The following is a 19542-nucleotide window of genomic DNA, read 5'->3' as shown; positions in this document are numbered from 1 at the left end:
TAATGGGTAGGAATGCTCTGTAAATGAGACGAGTTTCTTGTGATCTCATGATCCCGGTGCTTAAGTCTGGACTAGTTTCAACAGTGGCACGATAAACTGCGGCTGCCGTGAATCAAACACGCACCAACAGGCTCCGCACTGACGCAAAAACACGCGGCCCCGTCAGTGAATCCATAAATCGTCGACGTGGACACATTATGTGACCATATGTTTCATGCCCTTCTGATTTTGCTCACGCTCTACTGTTCAGCACACCTGCTCATATTTCTTACACATGATGATGAACCTACACACACACACACACACACACACACACACACACACAGAGTAATGTCCAAGGAATCCAGTGAGTGTTAGATTGTGCTTTGTCTGTGGCGATGATGTCACCGTGCTCCTCTGATCTGGTTGGTGCAGAGTAACAGCCGTCACCTTTTCAGCGCTTTCATCACTGCCTCATATTCAAATTTTCACATATTCATGTACATATACTCACTCTCAAACACACACACACACACACAGACAAACATTTGTTTCAACTGAGGAAACCCCCTCCAACCCTCTGTCTCGCTGTCCGAGGCCCACAGTGGCATCCCAAGCTATTTATAGCACTCACTGGTTTATATCAGTCTGTTCTTATGTAATTTGTCTCTTACTTACCTCCAGGATCCAGAATGCTCCGTGTGTGTCTGACCGCTGTGTCACCGCTCATATGCTGAAAAATTTATATAAAAGGATCTAATAAATACAGGTGAAGAGATACACAGACCAGCATCATAGGGCAAATATAACTGACTTTATTAAATACAGTATTTTTTCTTTAGCTTTTTTTTGACGTTCACATCAGACTTTCGTGATGGCTGACAACAGATTTGAAGGCTGTATGTCAATTCGTACCATGCAACTCCAATATTGTTGCGCTTGCAAATATGGTGTTGCCTCTATGAGGTATTTAATTAAAAATCTCAGCATGGAAGTGGCCCACACCATCTTCATAGTTTTTATGGTTTTGTGCAGTGTTATTTGCTGTCAGCTAAGTACATGAACGTGGGGTTAAGGCAGTGAATCCACTGCTATGCTAGCGGCGTTGTGAGGCTGTAATTATAGGCACAGCGGTGTTTTGGACTAAATACTAACATCAGGATGCTAACATGCTCACAGTAACTATGCTAACATGCTGATGTTTAGTATGCGTTATGTTTACCATTCTCACCATCTTAGTTTAGTGTTTTAACACATAACATGGCTGAGACTGATGGGAATAGTTGGGCAGATATTTAGTCATACACACCAAATACAATCCATCCCATAGTTTTAGAGACATTTCACAAGAAAAAAACACGCAATCCTGAATCATCTCATGGTGGCGCTAGAGGGAAAGTCAGGGATCATCGATGTAAGAAGGATTATTCCTCTGGGGACTATGAATGTGTATACAAAATTTCATCATATTAAATGCTAGAAGCCTTTTTCCCCTATACTTTTATGACAGACTTCAACTCTATAGGATGAAAATCAAATTACTCACCATTGTGTCACTCTCTTACACACACACATACATGCACATAGCATCATTGTCCTGCGCAACAGTACAAAAAATGGAATAACTAAGCCATTCAAATGGAGGGAGTGTGATAGAACCAAAAGTATGCAGTACAGTTTGTCTATTCATAACATCCTCCCTCATAACTTCTTTGTCAATCTAAGCTGCAGGTTGAGTGCTACACTTGTAAACTGTACCAATGTCTGCCTGCCTCTTCGGAACAGCACAGCTTGCTCCTGAATCATTTGATCCTCGCAGTCGTGACCATAAAGTATATACTTGTTAGTCATCTTCTCTTTTTCTCACCCCTCCGCAACTTCCTCTCAAGGCCATCTCCCTAACCACACGGTTTATGTGTTTAATAACATTACTGAAAAGGAGTGGAATAAAAACGAAAGACTCAACCTGAATGTGTGGGTTTTAAGAGCTGTGCATTAACAATCCATCTCCCCTTCTTTTTCTCTCTCCATCATCTTTCCCCATCTTTCTCTCTCCCATCTCTCTTTTTGATCTGTCTTCATCTGTTCTCTTTCACTCATCATCTTTCCATGCAGGGGATGAAGTGGTTTGGCAGTATGTCCCTCAGCAGCAAAAGGAGTAAGAGGAGGAGTAGAAGGAGCAGCAGTTGTAGCAGTAGCAGTGGTAGTAATAGTGTGCTGCTATCCCTGGCTCTCCTGGTGGCGGTGACCCTGATCGCAGACCCTGCGGCAGCTCAAAAGCAGCGAACTGGCGGTGCCTCGGAAAAAGTGCCGGTCCTGAACATTGCGGTAATCCTGGGACGCACGCGCTACATCTCAGATCGGGACATACGGGCGCTGTGGAGCAAAGAGGACCCCATCGACGTCAACGTGGTCACACTGCTGGTCAACGAGACCGATCCGAAGAGCATCATCACTCACATGTGCGACCTGATGTCCGGGACCAAGATCCACGGCGTGGTGTTTGGGGATGGCACCGACCAGGAAGCCATCGCCCAGATTTTGGATTTTATTTCCTCGCAGACGCTCATACCCATCCTGGGCATCCATGGAGGCTCGTCCATGATCATGGCTGATAAGGTATGGTGCAGTGTATGGAGGGTCATGAATGGATGGATGATTGAAGAACGCTTGACTGCATGAATGTTGTTGATGAATGGATGAAATTATTATGCAAAGCCGGGCGGGGTGTGCAGTAGACTGAACGGGTGAGTGGATGAATTAAAAAAGAATAGACAATTTCTTTGGTTTGGAGTGGTTTGTCAGAAGTTCTGGCTTTGCATCTTTGCTGAACCGAGAAAAATCAAGCACACACACTCACCTGTCGGCTTTCAAATATTTGGCTGAGCCTGTAAAATGGTAATAACAACTTATCTTCCTATCAGACTGGAGGGGAGCCTTCCCAGTTAGCTACACATTTCAAATATCAGTGAAGGCAGCGTCTAGAGACAGGAACACAGTGAGCAACCAGGCTGGTGATTATTGGTAGAAGTGATAATGTGAAGGAAATAAAGGGGGTGGGAGGATGAGGTAAGTATCTGCAGAGAGAGCAGGTATGGGCGGAAAAAGAGAGCATTTGAAAAGCAGGCAAAGAACAGAAAGAAGAGAAGAAAAACAGATGACTGGTGAGGAAATATTGAACAAGTGGGTGTTTTAGTGGCGACTGCGTGGCACAGTGAGCTGTAATCTTGGAAGTCTCCATTCATGGTGCAGGATTCCCTCAGACAAGGTGATTGGTGCTCGCGTTTGAATAGGCAATGCCCCTCGCCTGCCAATCACTTTGAACTGTGAATAGGAACAGATGAACAGCACATGATACTGTGGATTCACGAGCCAGTGCTTAGCTCCTTGCATTCATCAGATTCACAATGGGGATATTCTTATCTGTGTCATTTGCGCAGTAGATCAAAGAGGGCTCACCAGGCAGTGTTTAGCTAGACTACACTTGAGATGCCACATATAGCATTTAGAAACATCAATATGTCATTGTCAAATTATCAACAGATACAGTACCTTGATGCATTTATTGTAAACAAATGAGTCAAGATGAGTGGTAATCTGGCTTACACATATTTTGGTAAATCATAGCTTCTTCCCCACAACATAGTGCCACTAGTGTGTATTTGTCCTCTCTCTCTGCCGGTGCTAGGAAATAACAAATCTTTAGCTCCGGTTTCACTGAAAGAATAGCATCCTTCTCCCTATTTCATGCCAGAAAGGAATCTCTTAGCCGGTCCAGTAGATTTCGCACCAAATCCGACCCTCTGGCCCACAATAAAACAGCAGGATAGAGGTCGGGGAGGCTGTAGAACCTCTCAGTGATTATCTCGTTTGTTTACAGTAAATATACAAATGTCTTAAAGTTACTGTGGTAATGGTTTATTGATCCTGTAATGCTACACATGGCACCTTTTTTTTGAGAGGAGGGAAGATGAGAGGCATGCTGGAGGAGAGGGTAGAGGAGGAGGAGGAGGGAGGAGGTGTGCGTTGAAATAGAGGAGGTGGTGAGGGGAAGCAGGGGAATGAGGGGGTGAGGGATAATCCCTCAGTTTGACCAGAGGCGAGGCTGAGTGGAGGGGAATTACAGAATGTCCTGATTGGCACCTGCCACACACCTCCTATTTCAGCAGAGCACGCACACACACACACACACACACACACACACACACACACACCCCTCATGTCCCCTGTCAGTGTCATTGAAACAGCAGCAATTCAGCTCCTTGACAGCGACAGTGTTTCCTCGGCAGGAACAGATGAGGTGGAAATAATCCACTTTAAAGTGCTCGACCCAGCACTTTGTCTTCTCTTTGTTTTCTCTCTCACCTTCTTTCCTCCAAACTTGTGTGCTACCTTCAAATCCACTTCAAATCCACATGTTCCTCACATTATGTGAAATTGTCCTTTCCCTTTTGCCACCACAGTGCTCATACAGACCCCTGTATACCTCCAGGTTGAAGTATGATGTATATGCTGAGGTTGCACCTCACACATGTTTTTTTATGCTTTCTCCTCATTCAATGTTTTGATCTTTTTCTTTATCCTCTTAAGCTTGCAAGACATTTTTGGAGCCTCCTCCCAGAGTGCGAACTTCACTGTCATAGTCGATACTTTTGTTTCTTGAGGACATTTTAGGGAATGCAGTATTTTCATGTGGGAACAGTCCATGTACTCCATATCTGAGGACGCATTAGAGGATTATCGTGGTTAGTTTACACCAGATTTTCTAAATTTTATGCATTTAATAGCTGGGGATTCAGTCAAGGTCAGAGATGTAAAAAAAAAAAAAGTATTAATATAGAGGTCAAAACAATCAAAACTATGGAACATTAAGAACAGAGATTGAAATTTGGGCTTCAACATCTGTAGTGGCCTTGCTCTTGAAAAATATCAGGGGTTTTAATGCGTAACTAAGTTATCGGGCTACAACTGACTATTTCCATTATCAATTTATATGTTAGTTGTGTTTTCAATTAAATGTTTACACTACAATATGCCAGAAAACAGTTAAAAGAATTGATGATCGTAATTCTCCTAAAACCAAGGTACTTCTTCAGTTTCTGACCAGTCCACAATCCAAATGTGTTGTAAAGATACATAATAGGAAAGAGCAACAAATCTTCACCTTTGAGGAGTTAGATTTAGCAAACATTTGATATATTTGTTAGATAGATTAAATAAGTTATCAGAATTGGTCTATATAGATTAAATAAGTGATTTATCAGGTAAACTGTATATTCTTAGTCCTATTTAGTTAAAATAACTTTTTTGTAAATAATCCAGAATACAACAAACAAACACACTCCATTTTAAATGTGTCTCTTCCACAACAACTTTACATGTTAAACTGCACAATCTATCGTACGATTAGACGCCGTGCCATCACTTACGCATTCAGAGTCAGGAGGAGAATGGCCGTGATGGTACGTGACATCCACAAAAATACAGTGTAATCTGTTCAGTGAGTGCTGCAGTATGTTTCCATCCCGAACAGGGATTAGGGTTCTTCTAGTGCTGTATCCTCTCCCCGTAAGGTTTACATATGCTTTTATCCTCTCTGTTAAAGTTTATATAACTCCTCACCCTCTGTAGGTTAAGGTTTATATGGTTACCCTCTGAAGTGTAAGTAGCGGAGTGTTCTGCCGCCTTGTTCCATGCAGATTTTTGCTAATCCTCATGTGAAATATGAGGAGAAGCTCGCCTCCTATGATTACGCCTTGTAAGACCCTCAATGTGTTTGTCTATTCATGATTACGCCTTCATACTTGTGTGTGCACAGACGTGTGTGAAATTTTCCCTGCATATATATGCTTTAATGCCATTGCGTGCACTGAATTTATTTATTTTTTTAACTTTGTGTGCGTGTGTGTTTGTGTGTTGCTGTTTCCCGTCACTTGGAGGCTAAATCTCTTGGTGCTGATGACTTCCAGTCAAAGCCGTTTCCACGTCAACCTCTAGCGAATACTATCTGAGAGCTTCCCCATTTAAAAAAAAAAAAAAACATACACGCCTCATCTCCTCTCTCTTTTCTGCTTTTATCCTTTCTCCTTGTGTTGCCCCTCTGCCCATCTCTCTATCCCTCTCTCTGTCTTTCATTCTTACTTGTTAATTAGATAAATGTTGCAGTATCTCCCCGTGTTAGTCGCTTCCATACATCTCTCAGCAGCTGTTGAATAATACATCACTTGCCTGTATTGAAAAGAATACATTATTGATTAAGGAAAGAAATGTCTTCTCTTGCTGCATTCTCAGCACTTCAGCTTGAAGGTACCATTGTGGTAGCTCCCTAAAACTGGGTGGATGGGAAAAGAAAATGGATTTTGTTTTCGTTGCCATCATTTCTTATTTTCACACTTTTTGTGTGTTTTTTTGGTGATTTTGTAGCTTTTGTTCTCTACCTCTGTTTTACATCAACCTAATTTTTTTTTTCTTTTCTAATGCCGGCGCTTTCACCCTTACCAAGTGTAATTGTGTGGGTGGATGTCTGGCCGGGCTTGTTGATTGGCTTCATGTAATTCTCACGCTAAATGGTTATCGACTTACACCGTGGTCAATAATGGCGACTGGATCATGTTGCGAACACCGTTCACTCTGTATTCCTTCATTTTTTATTAGTGTCTGCCCTAACTCAGAGCTGCCTATCGACACGTCCAGTCAGATTTGTCTGATGTCCTCTGCAGCTGTTTTTCACTTTCTCTTCATTTTCCCTTTTTAAGAGCCTGCTTTGTGAATTTAATTATGGTCTGAGTGCGGGAGGACGGGAGATGTCCCTCTTTGTTGTGCTTCTTCAGGGTGAAAAAACAAATGCTTTGCTTCTGAGTAAAACAAGAAAAGCATGTTCAAAGAAAAATATGGTGATATTCCTTAATGTTTCTCAGCAGGATAACACTGCAGGTCTGTATGGTGCCACATCAGGCTTGTTTTTGCTCCTGCACAATGATGTCAACTTAATGGCCACATTGAGAGACACACACACACGCGGCACTTCAGATTTTGTCCCTTGAGTGTCTTAAACAAGTGGCACCTCATTTACAGGATTGATTTAATTAATTATTCAGTGATCCAAACATATTAATGAATATTAATGAATATATAATGACACATACATGTCTGATGCTTAGTGGAACACAAGCTTTTCATATGCTTTGGTATTCAAAGCCTGAGCCTCCACGATGAGTCCTCTGATGCCACGACCCAAAAAAACCCCCAAACTTAATCACCTAATCACTTTTAGATGTCATTTGCAAAACTCTCCATTCCACGATCTGTGAATTTCCTTTTCTTGGTACATTTCGAGCAAGATTTAGAATTTGTTCACTTGTGATTTCTCATTTAATACCAACAGACTGGTCTCAAATTAGGAATAAGTCACTTAAAGAGTAATAATCAAGTGGAGCTGACATTATATTTTACTTACAGAAATTCAGCTCCTCGCTGTGATCATGTTGGCTGTTTGCTTTTTGGGGGCGTGTACTTTGTGTTATTCTGCCCTAACCAATCAGCGCTAAGTGATGTGTCCATTCTGCCGACTGCTGTGGCTCAGACGGTAGATCGGGTCAAATAATGGCAGGGCTCCCAGTCGATCCCTGCCTTCCCCTGTCCACATGACATCGAACCCCCTGTTGCTCCCAATGGTTCGGCCAGTGCCCTCCATGTAGCTTGCCACCACTGATGCGTGAATAAAAGGCGCCTTGTTTGGTGATTTAGATTTTTTTTTTTTTTTTTTAAAAGCACTTTAATTTCATATGGAAACTGTAATAACAATTAAAAAGTTGTTCGAAAATATGATTTAAGAGTTGCTATTTCTGCACGGCAGGTCACCTCACGGTTTACAGTTGGGGCTGACTGGAAAAAAAAAAAAAAGGAAAAGCCTGTATCACCCTCTGTTACTCAATGTTTCCATTTAACTAATTAAACAATGACGCACAAACACACATTCACTATACACACATGCTAACACGTACTTATGTAATTTATTGATCCGCGGTGAGATTTGTCGATAGATCCCAGGATAATGAACAATGTTTTCTGATCACACTGATAAACTCCAGCACTCTGAAGCACTCCTTGTATCTGTGCCTATATGTGTGCATTATGTCTCACGGCGGCTGGTGACTGAAAAAGTTTTTCATACCAACTAACCACACTCCCCCGATGTAACTGCCAGCATTAATGTAGTAGATGCAAACGTTTGTGTGTGTGTGGTGTTATTCTGATCAAAGGACATTATTCATCCATCGCTGTTGTTGTCTCCCCTCAGGCGGTATAATTACACACACACACACACACACATGCGCGGACACATACATACACAAGCACCCCGAGCACTGATGTTTGTTGCTTCCTGCTCATGTCAAATAGCAAATCAGAGCAGAAGGAGGGAGGGAGAGAGAGAGAGAGAGAGAGAGAGAGAGAGAGAGAGAGAGACACTGAGAGAGAGACTGAGAGAGCGGATAGAAATAACACTTTATGATATCATTTATGAGTTTGTCCAATTACTGCGTGTAGACGTTTGTTTTTGTTTGGCTTAAATCATGCTGTCATTTAACTGGAGCATCTTCAGCCTGCTAAACCAGAGGGTCTCCTGCACGGTCACACACCTCTGCGCAGAAAATGTTCAAGTGTGTTTGTGCTCACAAATGTGCGCGTTCCTCTCGCTACGTGTACGTGCGTCTATGCGTGCATGTACTTTATCGATATATTTCCAGCAAAGGCAATTTGTATTTGTGTGTCTATAATTGGCTATGAGTGTGTGGGCCCGGACTGCGATAATGACATCACTGGGGTGTTGTCAGATATCCTATTACCCCGGTGAGACTGTCCTCAGTAAGAGGACAGTAAGAACAGTAAGTTCCCATGGTAACATTTTACTTGTTAGCTCTCTGTGTTTTGTGCTCTTGGTGTGTGTGTGTAGCATTTGTGTACATGTATTAGTGTCACTGTAAAAGTATGTATGTATGAAAACACTTATGTGTGCATGTGTGTGTACAGCTACTGTATGCTTGAGTGTGTGTGTGTATTATTCCAATAGCTAGATGCAGCTGTCTTGCAGATGAGGAATGGCCTCTCACTTCTCAAAGGGAATCGATTTGAATGAATATGTGGGACTAGAGGAAATAGAGCTGTTAGCTCCTTCTATGAGTATATTTCCCTCTTTTTTTTATCATCCCCTTTTCTATCTGGCTTTTCCCTGATGACATTTGCTCCGAAGTATAGAAAGTTTGTGTTTGTGCTGCATAGTTTGCTTTGCCCCCCTCTTTCCCCTTTTCTGTTTCTCTTGGACCAACTCTCTTTTCCTTTCTTTACCCTTTCTCCTCCCCTTCTCTGTGTGTCCTCAGCTGATTCTCTCTCTCCTTCTCATCTCACAGCGTCTATCACTCCTCCTATCTGTCTCTCAGGAGAGCCTCAGTTTCAGCCTCAGGAACAGCAGCAGTGTATACAGAGATTGCAACAACATGCACGGTCACACACACTCAAGCACGCAGATGCTTGCGAAAGAAAAGTGCATTTTAACAGTGTCAGCTGTAGCCAGGTAGACGAGTCAGGTCAAAGGCTGTAAAAGCCCTTTTCTGTAATAAAATCAAGTGAGTGACTGCATGGTAAAAACAAAAGTTATGACCCACACTATCCAAAGCACCTTTTCCACTCTTAAATTAATTGACAAAGGCTTGTGATGGAGTGACTAACGCTGCGTTATGTGATAGCCAAACGGGAATATAAATTGATTTTGATTTTGCACCCGTGTAGGCATTTACTTTAGTCTTTAATCTCCTTACATACTTCATCATCTCCGTTTTATCCGTCTGCTACTTAGCCCCCCCCCCTTTTTTTTGTCTTCCTCCACTGAACGAATCTTTTTTTCACCGAAGCCGCTCGAACTGCGAGAGATGCTCTATTAACGTTTGGCCCATGCTCAGCATGCTTATGACTGCGTGCTGGACTTGGTCAGGCCTCATTCCTGATCATTTGCAAACAGTGTAACGCTGCTACATTAATATCTATTCAAACTATTTGTTTGGGCGCTTGTGCCATTACGTGTATTAAGTGTTTTTGTGTGTACCAGTTTGGACGTGTTGTCACTCTGTGGTGTCGTTACAAGGATAAACAAACAACAGCCTGGCTAACAGACTAATCCTCTTGTCTGTTTGTCTTGTTTTTGTGTATGAGCGACTGTCAGACTAATGTGTGTTTGCATTTTTGGGTGGGTGTGTCTATCCATCTTTTTTTTTTTTTTTTTTTTGTTTCTTGTTGATTAACCCAAGTGTCCCAGCAGTAAATTGAATTTCTGATCTGCTTGACTCGACTCTTGTCAGCCACCATAAGCCGACAGAAATACCCTACAATAAATATAACATAAGCTCGGCGACCGAGAGACTGAAGAGGCACACAGAGAATAACACAGCTATCACAGCTTTGGAGGAGAGAATTTTGTCATCGCAGCTTAAGCCTGACTAATATACAGATAACACATGCATGCAGTTGCTGGCTGTGAAAGTCTTTTCATTCCTCATCTTTGTGTCACGATGCAATTGCATCAATGTAAGTATAAATTTAAATAGCGGAGCGGTTCCTGAAGCCTTCAAAGACACATTTCCTAATTTTCTGAGTGTTGAAATGGTCCGATGAAATTGTCTACATTCGGTTTTTAAGCTGCAGAACGTCAGTGGATCTGAATTCTTGGTACATACTGCAAACTGCTTCATTATGAGCGACAGCCACTTATTAACCAGAAGCATCTTTCAGGAGGACTTGTCAATCACAGTTACAGTGGAAGGAGAGAGACAGAGATGTGAATGAGGGGTTGATTTTTCCAACAGTATTATCACCACCTACTGTCACTCATGCTCCTGTGATGCACGCAGCTAACTCTGCCCCTAGGGATGTTGACCCAATGTCTTATCTGTGACATGAATATGCAATTCTTACACTGAATGCACCACTGTATTGATTTCATCCACCAGGCTTGTTCAGGATGGATCGTTGAAAAAGATTTTCTTGTAATGTTAAGAGTTGGAAAGCTACCTGCAGCCATCTCGAGATCTGTGACTCCATATTCGGACCGAACTCCAACAATCCCTGTGGGTTTGGCTATTTGTTTTGACATGTACATACAGTAGGATCTCAATTCAATTATTAAATGTGAGCATATTCACAGCTAGCCAATAATCATCTGTAAGCGTGCCACTAAACATCTTATATATATTTATATATAGTCCTTCCAGTATGTTATTCAAAAGTGGAATAATGGACCCTCTTGTTCACCCATGCTGTGTTCTTTTTTCAGTTTCTCTTGTTTTGATTTCAGTCAAATTTGGAAATATTTAGTTGAGAAATTGTTTATATTAAAATGAATATGTATGTATCAGTGCAACTGTAAGTATTTAGGTTGGCCAGTTTGTGCTGGCTATAGCAGGCTAGCTTATTCACCTGCTATGTCAGCAAATTTTGTTGTTGTATAATTTTTTTCAAAACTTTTTTTTAAGTTATACAACATCCTTAACAGTTTCTAAATTTGAGAGCAATATACATTAAATGTTATTGCCACGGGGAGGAGGTCAGGTAGACTGTTGGGAGGTTTGGACCTCAACATCAGTAATAAGGAGGGAAACCTGGGAGCCTTTAATGCAGGTTCTCGGTTATTAGCAATCTGTTATGAGGTCGGTAAGCTGTGATTATGCTGAATGGTGCAACACACACAGACACAGGCCCCTTCATCTTATCCTGCATGTGCTCTCACATTCCAGTGATTGCCTCTTTCTGTGGTGCAGTGTAGTGTCTTTGTTCTGTGATTATTGGTGCAGTCCATTCTCTGGGCTTGTTACTGCAGCGATTCTTTTTAAAACCACACCACGGCGTGTTCGCTTTGAGCTGCTTTTGAGATTTGAATTTTTAAAAAAAACCCACCGTGCTGGGAGGTCAGACAACAGTCACTTGCTTTAAGTTTGATCTAATTAGATGAGCTGCGAAAAAAATGGACCTCCTACTCCTCAAACTTCATCTCTAAAAGAGGGTTAGAAGATGGGGGAGACACAGCTGATAGATAGGGCAGGAGACATTTTGCTGAGGTTTTTCAGAGAAAATGTTTAAATAGGTCATTGTAAAATAGTAAAAAATGGGACAAAGGCATCTAGGCCTCCATTTGGGGGCTATAATTGCCCTGTTTTGTAACACAGCGCAGGCTATCAGACCAGGTCTTCATGCGTTCCTGCCTAGCTTTCTTTTTCTATCCTCATCTCCTCTCATCTGCATTTCTCATCTAATCTTGAAAGTTTATCTGTCCTCCCCTCTCTCTTTCTTCTCCCATCACGGGTCCTGTTAAGTGTTTGAAGATTGTAGTGAGAGATTTCTCCACGAATCTATCGAAGCCATGTCGAAAGGAGTTGGCAATAGCTGCACCCCGCGCTCCCTCCTCTCCCTACGTACGCACCCATGCGCACACACACACACACACATAGCACTTAACTTAAAACTATGCCCCTTGCCCTCCACTGCTTTAGGAGTGTTTGATTCAGGTCTCCCTTCTTTAATGGCACTGCTTTTTCTATCTTTTTCCTCCATTTCTCTCTCATCCACTCCACACACAAGTACACATACAGCACACACACACACAGTCATGCAGAAACGCAGTTGCCAGATTACTCCGCAATGTCTGCAGTGAACGAGCACAATCACGTTAGAATAGGGCTGGCTTGCTTCTCTCGCTTGCTCACTGCGTCCTGTGTGGAGCTCTTCTAGCGTAGCAACACAATTCCATTAAAATGGACCATAGTCTCTCCCTTAGCGTTAGCGTAGTGTTGCCTAGCCCAGCACTGCACCATGTTGGGGGCAGTGAGCTGTGCTAAAAGACAGGGAACGGAGAGATGCAGGCAGTGAGAGTGACATGAATTAAATATCCCTCTGACGAGCCTCTTTCTTGTTTCACTCGTCTCTCCATTATGATGGAAAGCCCCATGGAGCATGAAGTCAACCTTAATTGTTCTGAAGTAGCGGGGCTAGATGGGCGCAAGGATGGATGGATGGATGGTGGAAAAAAGGGATGACTTGTAAGAACGTCCCCGTGTGACAAGCAGTGAACAAGCTGTGAGCACCGTGGGGGGCTCTCAGGAAAATGGCATTATTCATGTTTTATTGGCACACTCCGTTTATTTGTCTCTCTCTGCCTCTCCCGCTCACTTTTTCAGTCTACGTTATGTACAGCAAGCACTTTGCTCTTAAAACTTCAGCTTTGAAAAGAAAGGATGCAGCATCACATCCATTAACATGAAAGACAACTTAAGAGGTCTTGTCTAGCCTGACAAGGAACTGGAGTGTCCTTGTGTCTGACTGCCTATTGAAAGCCACACGTGCTTCACATCCGCAAACTTGCAACCCTCTAGAACCGAAAGTAACAGAATATTAATAGTCCCAGCTCATGCTTGTATCCATCCTTTGGGCAGTGGTGCGTTGTAACTTGTCGTATGTTTTACATTGTCATTTTATGCGTTTGGTTAAGGTTTGAAGCATGTACTGTATGTTGTACATGAGAATGTGGTGGACATAGTTTGCAATAAGTTACAGTGACAGCTACATGATTTGTAAGTATTCTGCAAGGCAGTAGCTTATAATGTAGGCTTCAATAGCTACGAATGTGTCCCTCTACATTTTTGTCTTCCCAGCTTAAATGCTGCAGTGAACGACTTTTTGGAGAGAACTATTTTTAGTTTTCAGGTCATTTGCAACTTGTCTCAGCACTCTCGGATCTTTTAACTGCAGAGTCCTTAATATGTAGTCCTTAAAGTGTCGTGTCACATCATGTAACTGACGTAGTGCAGTGAGCTCTTCACTTTCAGACTGTAGTGTTGTGGAATTCAGCTGACTTCAAAGATAGAGGGAAGAGAATGGGGGCACCGAAAGAGTGACTCAACAGCTTTCTCCTTGAAAAAGCAACACAGAGAAAGAAAGAAGGATGGGACGAGCACAAAAGGGAAAGTTGAAGGTAGAATAAGAAGTGCAGAGAAAAAAAAGAGAGAGGCTAAGGGGCTTTTAAAGAAGCAGTCTTTAATTAAGTTGATAGTGTGTGGTTATTAGCGATAAGGTTTTTGCTGAGAAAAGTCAGTGCGCATCCTATTAACCCCCTCCCACTCCCCCCTTGCATACAGTAATTACTGTATGCAACCTCTATTAATAATGGCACTGTGACCCTCAAATCCATTCTCCTGGTTGTGAAGGGGACAAGTGTAAATCTTCAGAAATAATGTAAATAAACAAGATCAGTCCATTGAAATATTTTAAAAGTTTATACTTTTTTTAATTTCTTTCTCAAAGGGTTTTTAGTTTTAAGTATGTCTTAACTTTATGCCTGCACTGCCACTGAATGACTTTCTGAAATTTTATAGTGTAAAATGAAGAAAAAGTAACAGTTACCAGAAATGTTAATGCAAAATGGTATTGATTGATATGTTGGCCACTTGGTGGCAGCATAACAAGATGTAAATTCAACTTCACCATTTTATTCCTTATCTTGGTAAAGGTGTTGGCAAGCAGTTGCCTGTTCAGATATGGAACGACGTTCACATTAATTTCGAGTCATTTGGAATGTGAGTCTAATATTTCCTCTCCTTTTAGCTCTGTTTTGATCACCACCAACTCCTGAGAGAAATATGGAGCCTTCTTTGCAGCACAACAAACATCAGCTAGAAGCTAACTTCATCGGTCTGGGCAAATACTTTACATCTGGTTCATCAAAGCGTTTTAGCTGCACACATTGCATGGTTGCTAACAAGGTTGATGAGAGCGGTGAGACTAAACCAAAGCGGTAAAATATTTGGCCGCTAGTTTTTCCCTGCTAGACCAAAATAATGATCCAAAGGTGCTAAAACGCTCCATAGAGCTGAGGGGAACTGCAGAATCAGGTGATGATCTATGGGTTTTTTATTACATTAACATCTTTCACATAATATGTAGTTATTTGAGTCAAAGTTCATTGATCAGTGCAGCTTTAAGCTTTTCTAATACAGTAATTTATATAGCACACAATATAGTCATATGTGGGCTTGTGAACCCTTCAAAAAAAGTAGACATCTGGAATATACGCTTATACAGTACATTATTTTAGCACCTGTTCCTGTACGTTCTAGTTTGGTGTTCCACTTCTCCCTCCTTGTCCTTTTCCCTTATCCTCCCCCCTTTATGTCCATCTTATCCAGCCTTTGGTGCTTTTATAGTCTTTTTGGGAGGACGCGCATAGAGCGAGACATAGGGAGAGGATTTAAAAATAGCAGAAGTGCCAGAGGAGGAGAGAATAGGAAGGGAGGGAAGACGGATGGAGGGGGATGGAAGGAGGGAGTGTTTCAGGGTCAACGTTGACAAATGGGTCTGCGGAGTTAGCCGGGGCTCCGGGGAGCACCGACAGTTAGGTCAGCACTCCCCAAGGGGAACAGGGAAATGGGGTTTTTACCTGCTGAAACACCTGAGAGAAAGAGAGAGAGAGAGAGAGAGAGAGAGAGAGAGAGAGAGAGGGAGTGAAATGAAGAGAGGGATGTAGGGATAGTGAGACAGAAAGAGTGAGTGAGTGATAGTATTTGTGGTGAGAGAGGTATTTTAGCTTCACTCCTGTTATTTTCAGACACAGGGCAGCGTTTGCCGTCACATTTTCTGCACATCTAACTACGCTGTAACCTTTACATGGGGCTGTAATAGTGTGATTTACCCGAGTATCCCAAGTGCCAAATTTTCCTGGAACCACATTCATATTTTTTACCTGTGAAGTATATCATTTCAATCTCATTCGGAGCCAATGTTTAGTAGTAGTTTAATGTTCATCTTGTCTTTGACGGGTGGTGGATGGAGGTTCGCAGTGGCTTTCTATTCTACAATAATATAAAAATAATTTAAAAAACTTTTTGTATACATTTTAATTGTTACAAGATCCTTTATGTGATTGTGGAAGTCTTATACAACAGTTTCAAGAGGACTTGTGAATTCGCTTGGTCATTGAAATTACAAGTTTTACAAAAATGCTACTTAACTGATCTGTAAAAAGTGAGCCTTTATTGCCAGTTCTTTAACTTTTTTTTAATAGTTTGATAGAACGATACATGCAGGTCTTAACTATGCACTTTTTTTTTTTTTTACACAATCTCCCAACAAACTAACTCCTCGTCCTTCGGAAGAACTTCCTCCCAACGCTGTCTCCAGGTAAACCACCACTTTGTGATAGCTTAGGTAAGCTGTCCTTGAGAGAAGTGAGCCTTTATGCTCTTCACTGCAGCAAACCCACGCTCTGCCTGGCCGACCCTGGCTTTCTGTGCTCGAATACTGAAGCTCCTGATTGAATAGAAACTGAGGTTTGTCATTAAGGGGCTTGAAGTAATCGAAATCACTGCCATTCAATAACTCATTTAGAGGCTCGATGAGGATGACGAGGTGAGTTGCTGCATGTGTTTGTGTGTTCGTGTGTTTGCGCCTTGTTGGCACAAGCGTGTGGGTGCAATGTGATCAAGCTTTTTTGTATGTCTGAGTGTGTGTGTGTGTTTGAGATGTTAGTTTAGTCCAACTTTGACAAGGAGGAGGGGGCATTGTTAGTGCAGAGCCACTGAAAAATATGCCTTGACAGAGAGAGAGACAGAGAGAGAGACACGCACACTCACGCAAACAGAAACAGCACAATCTTATAAACTACATCGAAGGGGAAATTATTCCTGAACACACACACACAATCACTGGAGATTCAACAAACATCATTAACATCCATCCACCACTTAAACGCTGCTGGTTACAGTGTGCGAGATGCTTACGTATGTTAAAAGGCAAAGCACAGGAGGCCACACACACACACACACACACACACACACACACACACACGCACTCACTCACACTCACACACACACACACACGCACAGTGTTAAGCACAGTTAGCTATTGATGAAGACTAAAAGCTCCTCCATTTAACTATGGTCTCCCTGCAGTATACTAGACGTAATTTATTACTGTCTGCACACACACTCACACACACGCACATAAATGATGGCTTTGCAGTGCTGTCACAGCAGACCAAGGGAAGCTGAAGCTATTCATTTAGCATTCTGCTCAATGTGTGTGTGTGTGTGCAGTATCCTATAGCCCAACAGTAAAAATAGCTACTTATTTGATACAGTAGTTCATTCATCTGTGTGTACTTGGTACATTTCTCCAACAGCAAGATTTGCCCCCAAAAATCAATACACCCTTACTGGAGTAGAAAACTAAAGTAGATCAAGTAAATAAGAGAGAACACGGACACCTTTAATATTACGTGGAAAACATGTTAACGGTTTGTGTTCACAACAAAGCAAAATCTTCCAAATGGTCCAAGCGTTTCTTTTAGTCCTTAGTATACGTACTGTATAGTCTTTTTAAGCTGGAGTCTTGTTTCCTCTCTTGGCTGTCATTTCGGCGTCTGGACCGATCTAAAGTCTGTGTTTTTTATGCAGGAAATAAAGATAAAGGAGATAAAAGCCCAAGGTCTATAGCCATCACACTGTGGAAATTGGTCATGTGCATACGCAATATTTTCATGCGTGATTTTACAAAATACAAGCACAAGTCAGAGACATCAATTCCAGCATTTAATTAGCAACTTTGTACCTGCCACTAGCTGACAAATAATCAGAGTAGGCTCTCCAGCGGTTACAACAACGGAAACTGTTTCACCTCTTAATCTCATAAACAAGGAAATGATTTAATGAACACTTAGTTTAGTGCTTCTCCAACGATACCGATGACGATGGGCATCAACAGAAAGCAACTGGAAAAGTTAGAGTAAACTTTTCTGTGTTTAACAACTGTAGGAAACTTTATGCAGAAAAGACGATGACTACAAGAGTACAAATGATGGTATCGAAGGGACGTTTTGGCTGATATAACAGATTTAATCCCCACACCTGTCTCAAACATGAACAAGATTGAACACACTCAGCATACTGACATGTCTAACCTGGTCACTCACACACACAATGCATATATGCACATGCAGACCTACATACACATGCATGCAAACACACTCACACACACAGTGCAGGGTTGTTTTGTAATGCCTGAATGGGGAGTGTGGTGATAAACTGGCCTAATGGGAGTCAATCTCTCCTATCCTCTTCTCTCCTCTCCTCTCCTCTCCTCTCCTCTCCTCTCCTCCCAACAGTATTACACTAACTGAATAAATTCAAAAAAAGACCCAATACATTTCTGATGGGATGACATCTCTCTCCTCATTCTACCCCCTGCTTTGTGCTTTCTTTCCTTATTTCTGCCTGCTACAGCATTTTACAGTCACTTTCTCTGTGTGTGCATGTGTCTTTGAAAGACACACACCGAGAGAGAGTCTGTGTGTGTGCGAGTGTGTGTTGAAGGGGGTAAATTGTTTTCAAGGTTCCTTCTCAGCTTGCAGTCACATTTTCTTTCAGATGCAGTGTGTGAGTGTGTGTGTGTGTGTGCGTGTGTGTGTGTGTGTGTGCGAGCTGTCAGATGTTCCTGTCCCTGTGGCGAATCATCTGTCTGCTCCTTAGGGGTCGTCGGCAGGTGCTTTCTAAACAGGCCTCCCCCGGACACCTCTGTCCTTGTCTCTGACTGAAAGTACCCATATCTTTCTCCTTTAACTCTCCCTCACACCTATTTGTGTGTGGGTTTGTGCATCTGTGTGTGTGTGTGTGTGTGTGTGTGTATACATGAGTTTTTTTTTTTTAAAGTTATCTTCAGATTTTGAATTGAAAAAGCCAAGCTGCAGTTGACAGCCTGTGTGTGCTGTCTGCAACAATGAACGTCTTCTTCACTGTTGTTCTGTCTAAGAAGGGAGTTGTAGCATGAAACCTTAACAATGGACACTAAATTAACAAGGCAGATATTCCTGTCAATTAAAACAATTTTATTTATACATCTGCCGCCCTATTTAAGGCCTTTTTAGTTATTCCTGCGTCAAGGCTAAAGACCAAGTGTGACCTGAGGAATTCATTTTTCTGTGTGGCCTTTTTAAAATTATTTTCTGTGGTGTCTGTTATTTTATGTGTCACGTTTGTCCATTCTTTTATCTTTATGCTTAGCTGTTCTGCTATTTTTCTTTGACTGTATTTGATTGTCCTTCAACTTTTATTTCTCCTTGTTTGTGAAGCACTTTGTAACAGTAGTTTTAATAGGTGCTACATAGATGAAGATATTATTATTATTATTATTATTGGATTAAATGTAGAAAAGACAAGTGAACTACTACTGAAAGCTACTAAAAACTACTGACCATCTTGAGATGCGATCACGCCAGCTGTGACGCCAAAGTGGTTTGTATGGTGCAATGGAATCTGGTGAAAATGTTTCCGTCCGTCCATCCATCCATGAATTATCGGTCTATCATCTATACCACTTATCCTTAAGGGTCGTAGGGGGGTTGGATCCAATCCCAGCAGGCCTTGGACTGGGGGCGGGGGACACCCTGGACTGGTCGCCGGTCAATCACAAGGCCAACGTCTGACAACCATTTAAACCTACGGGCAATTTAGAGTCTCCAGTTAACCTAACCTG

At 42.0% G+C, this 19542-nt stretch overlaps 1 protein-coding gene across 1 annotated transcript in view; it reads left to right on the top strand.

The window, feature by feature from the left end:
- The first annotated feature begins 2088 nt into the window (after positions 1 to 2088).
- The window catches only part of grin2aa (glutamate receptor, ionotropic, N-methyl D-aspartate 2A, a), a 135613-nt gene continuing 118159 nt past the window's right edge, over positions 2089 to 19542 (top strand). Inside the window, exon 1 of the mRNA XM_070847268.1 lies at positions 2089 to 2598. Within this exon, the coding sequence (XP_070703369.1) occupies positions 2089 to 2598 (510 nt within the window). The remainder of the gene's footprint in view (positions 2599 to 19542) is intronic.

This window comes from Pempheris klunzingeri, chromosome 17, assembly GCF_042242105.1.
Source record: "Pempheris klunzingeri isolate RE-2024b chromosome 17, fPemKlu1.hap1, whole genome shotgun sequence".
In the NCBI taxonomy this organism is placed as follows: Eukaryota; Metazoa; Chordata; class Actinopteri; order Acropomatiformes; family Pempheridae; genus Pempheris; species Pempheris klunzingeri.
The sequence above is the reverse complement of the archived record's forward strand: the minus strand, read 5'-3'. Positions and strand labels throughout refer to the sequence as shown.